Raw genomic sequence first — 8,391 nt, 5'->3', positions numbered from 1 at the left:
AAATTTTAATTACTTTTCATAATACAAATATCTACTTTCAATCAGTATAAGATATACATTTGTTAGCACAAATATATATTCATATTAATATAAGGATTTAAGTAATTTCATTTAATATAAAGTATGATATTTACTAAATCCTAAACATTAAACACTAAACCCTAAACACTCGATTGATTGAGTTTAGAATATCAAATAAATGACTATTTTCATACATTATAAATATTACATTTTCTAGACATAATGTTTACTTTCATTGAAAATAAGTATTACTTTTCATATTATTAATTAAAAAGTGCAAAATACTAAAAAAATTGAAATTTAATTAAAAAAAATCAATTTTATAATACAAATATATACTTTCAATCAGTATAAGATATACATTTGTTAGCACAAATGTATATTCATATTAATATAAGGACTTAATTTCATTTAATATAAAGTATTATATTTTCTAAACCCTAAACACTAAACTTTAAACCCTAAACACTTGATTGACTGAGTTTAGAATATCAGATAAATGACTATTTTCATACATTATAACTAAAAGTAACAGTTTTTATGAATAAAAATAAACATTATCGTGAAGAAATGTAATGCTTCAAAAACATTACATTTCTTCATAATAATAATTAATGTTTTTTTTATCAATCAATATTTTTTTTCTTACTAAAATAATTACTTAACCAAATAATTAAAAGTACAAGTTCCAATAAATAAAAGTAACAAATATAATAAACAAATATAATAATTTTTAAACATTTGTTCACGATAATTACTATTTTTACTCACGAGAATCTATACTTTTAGTTATTTGTTCAAGTAATTATTGTCGTCAGAAAAAGTAATTAATGTTATGGAGATATATAATTTTAAAAGCATTACATTTTTCACGAGAATATATAAAAACGCAAAAGAAAAACAGTAAATAAAAAAACAAACGAAAAATAAAGAAAATACTGAAAAGAAAAAAAAAACCAAAAAAATATATAAAAAATATGCAAAAGAAAAACAGTAAAAAGAAATGCTAAAAAGCAAAACAAAAAATATATAAAAAAAATTCAAAGAAAAAACAAAAAAATAATCAAGAAAACATGAAAAAAAACATATAAAAAAAAAAAAAGTAAACAAAACCGCAAAAAGAAACAAAATACAAAAAGAACATAATGAAAATAGGAAAAGAAAACCAAAAAATGGCAATTGCTACTAATGGGTTTCGAAAACCCCACCAATAAGGAGAAATGGCATGCTATGGCCATTGCACCAAAGGCTCACTTTGGTATTTATTTGTTTAAACATTTTATATAACATATTGACATGGGCAGGGGCGGAGCCAGACTTTGAGTTCAGGGGGGTCCAAAATTTTTTAAATAAAATAAATAAATAAATAATAAAAAAATTAAAAATAAATAATAATCATTAACACAACTATAATGTCATTTAAATTACATAACAAGTCAAATAAACAAAATAAACAATTGTTTTCAGAAATCATAACATTTCTCTCCTGTTTTTCATGTTCTGAAACCTCTGCATAATAGCTTCATTAGTAACATTTACAAACACATCCTTTTCGATGTAAGGTACTAAGCAATCGTTCAAAAGATTGTCTCCCATACGATTGCGAAGAACACTCTTGATGATCTTCATCGCTGAAAATGCTCTTTCAACTGTAGCAGTAGCAACTGGTAAAGTCAATTATTATTAAATAGCGATTTTATTAAAAAAGAACCTAAAAAGAAACCCTTGAAAGCACAGAAAGCAGACTAAGGGTCGGGCCTCATTAAAACCTTGCTAAAGAAAACCCAATGGGAAAAACCTTAGCAAGGAAAAAGAGTACCCGTCTACGAAGAAACAAGAAAAAAGAGACAGCCAAAAAGACAACGAAAGGTGAAACAACTTCAGGAACTCCGGCCTAACCATTGCCCTTAAGAAGTTTCGGACCCTTTCGCCGCCCCACAAACAGCCAAACCCAACCCAAACACAAACTAACCAGTCGAGAAAAGACGGCAAACTAAGACGGGCTAAACAACCCATCACCAACTCCACAATGACGGTCCAGTTGGTGACAAAAAAACTCAAGGCCGAAGGGCGACACCCAGCAAAACCCAACGCCTTGCAACCAAACGAGAACGCATTCCACGGCCCCAAGCCCGAGCGCACCCAGAGCTTGACAACAGACCGTGAGCTGCCCCAACCAGCACCACCCGAGAGAGCAACCTCCAAAACTGCCAACGCCTCCGCGAAACTCGTTGGTGATGGGTTGTTTAGCCCGTCTTAGTTTGCCGTCTTTTCTCGGCTGGTTAGTTTGTGTTTGGGTTGGGTTTGGCTGTTTGTGGGGCGGCGAAAGGGTCCGAAACTTCTTAGGGGCAATGGTTAGGCCGGAGTTCCTGAAGTTGTTTCACCTTTCGTTGCCTTTTTGGCTGTCTCTTTTTTCTTGTTTCTTCGTAGATGGGTACTCTTTTTCCTTGCTAAGGTTTTTCCCATTGGGTTTTCTTTAGCAAGGTTTTAATGAGGCCCGGCCCTTAGTATGCTTTCTGTGCTTTCAAGGGTTTCTTTTTAGGTTCTTTTTTAATAAAATCGCTATTTAATAATCATTGACTTTACCAGTTGCTACTGCTACAGTTGAAAGACCCTTTTCAGCAATGAAGATCATCAAGAGTGTTCTTCGCAATCGTATGGGAGACAATCTTTTGAACGATTGCTTAGTACCTTACATCGAAAAGCATGTGTTTGTAAATGTTACTAACGCCAACGCCCTACCTATCATCGACCCAACAGGCTGCATATCGTGCTCAAGACACTGATCACCGCATCTAACCGATCCCCTTCCCAGATCCAGAACAGCCCCCGCAAGCTGCACACCAACGAGTCAATGATACTTTTCAAATACACCAATGGAAAAATGTCATGTTTCCTTGTAGAAACCATCTTCTCAGCAAGATCTCCAATCCCTGATAGTTCTAAGAACTTTTCATCCATGCGCACATCGACAATAAAGTTCTCAAGCTGACTTTCAAGTTCATACAAAGCAACTTCAGAAAATTCAGACGGATAAAACTTTGCAAGTCGAACTAGCTTTTCAATATCAAATCCAGCAAATGAGTCTCTAGGATCCAAACATGACATGCATAAAATCAATTCTGTGTTGACTTCATCAAAACGTTGATTTAACTCTAAAGCCTGCATGTCAATCACAGTATAAAAAAGCTCAACTCGATAATGGTGGAGATTTGTCATTTTCTCAACTCTACGTCTTCCTCTTCCTCGAGGTGCATATTCATCTTCCATATCAATCATTTCTATCTTATTTTTACTACAAAACTTAGAAATGTCAGTTAACATCATCTCCCATTCTTTATCTCTCATTGCTTGCAAGCGAGTTTTTGCTACATTAACAAGTCTCATTGCATTCACAATATCTTGTTCTTTCCTTTGTAGCACTTGAGATAGATCATGTGTAATTCCTAAAATTTTCTTCATCAGATGTAACACAAAGACAAACTCAAATCGACTAATAACATCTAACAAATCCATAGCTTCAGATTTTTGTGAATCATCGGTACCATTTGCCCCAACATACTCAAGAACATCAACAACTGAAGTAAATAAGTGAATCAAGTTGATGAGAGTACCGTAATGAGAACTCCAACGAGTGTCCCCGGGTCGTTTCATCCCCATTTCTTGATTCAACCCTCTTTCGGTCTTAATTTCATCACTTGCAATGCCTTCCATAATCTTCTCTCTTTGGCTCTCTCGAAGCATATCCCTGCGCTTACATGAACCTCCAACCACATTGCATAAAGGCGAGATAGTATTAAAGAAAGACCCAACAATGATATGCTTTTTGGCAACAGCAACAATTGTTAGTTGAAGCTGATGAGCAAAACAATGAACATAATAGGCATTAGGATTCCTCTTAAGTATCAAAGTTTTCAATCCACTGAATTCACCTCTCATGTTGCTTGCACCATCATATCCTTGACCTCTCAAACTAGAAATGCTCAACCCATAAGTAGAAAATAAGGAATCAATTCCCTTCTCAAGTGAGGTAGCAATTGTGTCACTAACATGCACTAGACCAATAAATCGTTCAATGACACATCATTTTTTATTCACATAGCGTAGAACAATACCCATTTGCTCTTTGACAGACACATCCCGACATTCATCAACTAATATGGCAAAAAAATCATTACCAATATCATCAATGATAGCTCTAGTAGTCTCAACTGCAATTGCATTTATGATATCTTTCTGAATGTCAGGTGATGTAAGTTTCAAATTTTCAGGAGCATTCTTCAATACAACATTAGATATCTCTTTGCTACAAGAAGCCAAAAGTTTCAAAAGCTCCATAAAATTGCCTTGGTTCAAAGATTCTTCTGACTCATCATGTCCTCGAAAAGCCATTCCTTGCATAAGGAGATAGCGGAGACACTTTATTGATGCTATCTAATCTAGAGCGATAATCAATCTGTGACTGTTTAGATACTCTAGAAAGTGTCACCTCAATATGTTGGGCTTGATTCATCAAATCTTGACATGCCAATCTACATTTATTATGATCACTATTAACCTCTCCAACATGATCTCTCAATCTATCTTTCTTGCGCCAAGTACTAAACCCTCCAGATATAAAAGCATCATGTCCTTTTTCGCTATTACCCGATGAAAACAAATAACAATATAAGCAAAAAGCAGCATCTTTTGCAATACTATATTCCAACCACATCTTGAATTCATCAAACCAAGCTGAAACAAATTTTCGCTTTCTATTGGCCTCTATCTTCTGTGGAAAATCATGATTACGCGGTTGACATGGACCTTTTAATAAGTAAGCTCTACGCACCTGCTCGATCATGTTTGGAGGATAGCTCATTATGTTAGGTCGTAGTCCCGGATCACTTGGCAGATTTAATAAATCAACCACTTTTGAAGATGGTTCAGGTTGAAGATCAACTTCAATATTCACTTGTGCTGATGTTGCTCCAGGCTCAACATGTGTAGTAGGACCATTAACCGTTGAAGATGAACCATCTACACTTGTTGAAGGTATGTGATGAAAATACCGTTTCATTTTTACTACGTCCTGTCAATATAAAGCATATATTTCAATCAATTAAAAGAAATAATTGAAAATAGGAACTGAATTCTTAACACTAAAAAACATTCAATCTGACATCCTAAGAAAAACAAGCATTTAATCCCAAGGTCCCCAACTACTGCTAGTCTGCTACATATGAAACTTAAACAAAATTCGCCATTCAAATCAAAGCACTAGCGCACTATCATTACTAAATTAGGAGGTTATTCAAATTAAAGCTTAATAATAAACACTACTGCACTACTACCCCCAAATCAAACTACCATTCAAATTCAGCCATTCTCATTCTATTCGGCGGCTTCGGCCCATTTAATTAATCAAACAACAAAGTCACCAAGTTCCAAATATGATTCAAATTCAGGAGGAGGTCGAATATGATTAAACCAAATTAAAGATGCATTTGAGCTTTTCTTCAACCAAATTAATTAGTTACCGAACTTACCTTTGTGGAAGATAGTGAGCGACGCGGCGCGGCGATGTCGACGGCGGTAGAGAGACAGGTTGCCGGTGAAAATCGAAGCCAGCGGAACAGGGGCGGAGCCAAGGTGGGAGCAGCCGAGCTTTTCAGTAGGGTGCGCTCAAAAAAAAAGAAGAAGAAACACGCTAGGGCTGGAATGAAACAGAGATTTTTTTTAAAAAATTAATATAAAATATATATTTATTTTAATTTTTATTAATATATGTAAAATTACCAAAATACCCCTGCGAAATTTTCAAAATTCCAGGGGGGTCTAGTGACCCCACTGCCCCCCCCCCCCCTGGCTCCGCCCCTGGACACGGGTCGGGTCAAAACGGGTTTGACCCGTCGCATGCAAGATTTTGCGTTTTCCGGGGTATGGGCCAGCTTTCTCGGACTTGGACTGTATAATTTGTCGTCTTATATTGGGCATAGGAGGGTCCGTGCAAATTTGTTAAACTTTTTCTTTTGAGTGAAACTCATGTTTTCCTTATGAATCCTTTGATAATTACAAAGGAAATTATTGTAAGGGTAATTCTATTTATAGTCCCTATTTTACTTATTATAGTCTTTATATTAAAAAAAAGAATTAAAATACTAATAAATTTATTATTTCACCCTTATTTTAAAAGGGGTCATGTGTAGAAAATTATAAGAAAATGTATAGAGCCTCCTAAAAATTGAAAGATGCACAGCCTCGACGCTGATTTGAGCAATTTTGCATCGTAAAACTTGTATCTCCGGTTCTACAAATCAACTCTCCGACAATGAAAGCCAACAAATTGTGTGAATAGAGATCCTACTCCTCCATTTATGTGGCCTCCACATTTTCTTGTGTGAGAGATAACTAGCATTTGCATTTCGTGCAATGCACATAAAATATTTTTGTATTTATATACTAATATAAAATTGATATCAATTCAGTTATCATATGCATAAATATAATAAAAAATTGTTTTAATGGAATATATTTAAGCTGAATATTGAAAACATAAAAAAATTTAGAAAAATTCACAACATTAAAAATAGATATGAAAAGGCGAAAGTAATAAGCTAAAAAAACTAGATTTATTCAAACGAAGATGAGAGAGGAGAGAGGAGAGGGGAGATAGAATTTTTAAAAAAATTAATCTTTAAATAAAAATAACTTTTACATTTCAAATTAAATATTTTTATAAATATATCAAATTAAAGCTCTTATTGATCTTTAATTTCATACGCATATTAAATATTTTATAATTAGTTGAATTTTAAAATATCAGTAAGAAATAAAACAAAAAAAATAAAGAAAAAAGAAATAAAAAGAAAATTGCCACTCAATTTTATTATAACTACAAAATTGCCACTCAATTTTGAAATTGATTTCAAGTTGGGAGTTGCCTTTAATATAGTATAGATTGGTGTTCATAGCATTTACATGTAATCAATTCGATTTCCATTCTAATTAAATCATGGGTTTCGATGACTTGGAACAAACAAGATCTCATTCAATGTCCAGCTTCCCACTTTTACAGACTTGTTAATTTGTTCAATACTTCAATGTACTTCAATTTGTAACCCTGTGAAGAACAATCATAATTTATTTCTTCCCTTAATGGAGATTAATTTGTTCCACTTCTAATAACTTTTCAATTTATCGATTCAAAATATTTTTTCATTAATATCTTCTTCATGTCAAGGTTTTCAAGTTGAGCTCAAGAGTGCAATGCGAAATATGTATAGGCCAAATAATATATACATTTATTGATATTTTCATTTTAAAATAAGAGGTTATAGTAAGTAATATTTGATTATATATAAAATTAGGGAAAAGTTATTTGCTAGCCATAGTATGGCAAAAACTTATAAACCTAATGTATTTAATTTTTTGCGTTTAAAATAAAAATAGTATTTCGGCTCAAAAAATAAAAATAAAATAGCTTAATTATTTTTATTTTTTACACGTTGTAGCTATTTTTTTTATAATTTTTTATTTTTAAAAAATATAAAAATTTAAAAATTGCAAAAATAAAATAAAATTACAATGTGTACTAAATAATAAAATTAGCAACATTGTGTTTTTTTTTTTAATATTTTAAACAAAATATTTAAATATATTGAGTTTAAAGCTATTATGGCCACCCATATTATGACAAAATAGCATCCCTCATAAAATTATTTTAAATTATTTGTGAGGTATTTAATTTTGGAGGTTATAAAGGTAAAATATTTAATTTACTATTCGTTCTATTAATACCTCGGTCCACAAAAAAAAAACAAATCATAGTAAGGGACAGCACAAGTTTTAATAAAAATGGTTATTTTACTGTGAGTGGAGAAAAAGTCTCACTTAAAAAATAGTGATCATAATAATAAGGGTAATTATATTCATAGCCTCGTTTTACTCAGTATATATAGCCCCTATTTAAAATAATAACAATAAATAATTATAGATTTACTGTTTTACCCTATAATCCATAACCCCAAATTAAATACTTAAAATTCTGGTGCAGAGAAACGTGATTAAGCGCGGTGTTAAATACTTAAATTCTGGTGCAGAGAAATGGTGATTAAGCACTACCACGCCGACATAATTAAGGTATTCACTTCAAGGTGCTTTCACCATGAAAAAAAGTCGTCGCCCATTTGCACGTATATCAATGGATTTTCAACCAATTTCACAGAGTTGAAGCCTCTTCTTTGCATTACTTCGTCACAACCTAAAATTTGCGGTTTTTTTAATAACTTTGCTTTTTGTGCCGAATTTATATTTCATGAATCCATCCTTCTATCTATCTGATTGCAATAGATTGATTAGTGGGTCTTCTCTGTATTGATTGTTGATGAA

General features: G+C 32.5%; 1 protein-coding gene across 1 annotated transcript; it reads right to left on the bottom strand.

The window, feature by feature from the left end:
- Window positions 1-1,491: 1,491 nt before the first annotated feature.
- LOC130994180 (uncharacterized) lies at window positions 1,492-5,080 on the bottom strand. Its single transcript, XM_057919213.1, has 6 exons — window positions 4,853-5,080; window positions 4,137-4,455; window positions 2,929-4,076; window positions 2,764-2,857; window positions 2,608-2,712; window positions 1,492-1,685 (listed from the first exon to the last, which is right to left on the bottom strand). The coding sequence occupies exons 1-6, from the start codon at window positions 5,078-5,080 to the stop codon at window positions 1,492-1,494; spliced, it is 2,088 nt and encodes a 695-aa protein (XP_057775196.1).
- Window positions 5,081-8,391: the final 3,311 nt, after the last annotated feature.

This window comes from Salvia miltiorrhiza, chromosome 7 (genome assembly GCF_028751815.1).
Source record: "Salvia miltiorrhiza cultivar Shanhuang (shh) chromosome 7, IMPLAD_Smil_shh, whole genome shotgun sequence".
Taxonomy (NCBI): domain Eukaryota; kingdom Viridiplantae; phylum Streptophyta; class Magnoliopsida; order Lamiales; family Lamiaceae; genus Salvia; species Salvia miltiorrhiza.
This window is presented reverse-complemented; position numbering and strand designations above follow the sequence as displayed.

Coding starts and splice junctions, on each gene's coding strand:
- LOC130994180 (XM_057919213.1), bottom strand. CDS start 5,080: ATGAAACGGTATTTTCATCACATACCTTCAACAAGTGTAGATGGTTCA. Junction 4,077..4,136: donor GTCTGTCAAAGAGCAAATGG/GTATTGTTCTAC, acceptor TTATTGGTCTAG/TGCATGTTAGTGACACAATT. Junction 2,858..2,928: donor GAGATCTTGCTGAGAAGATG/GTTTCTACAAGG, acceptor GTTGGTGTGCAG/CTTGCGGGGGCTGTTCTGGA.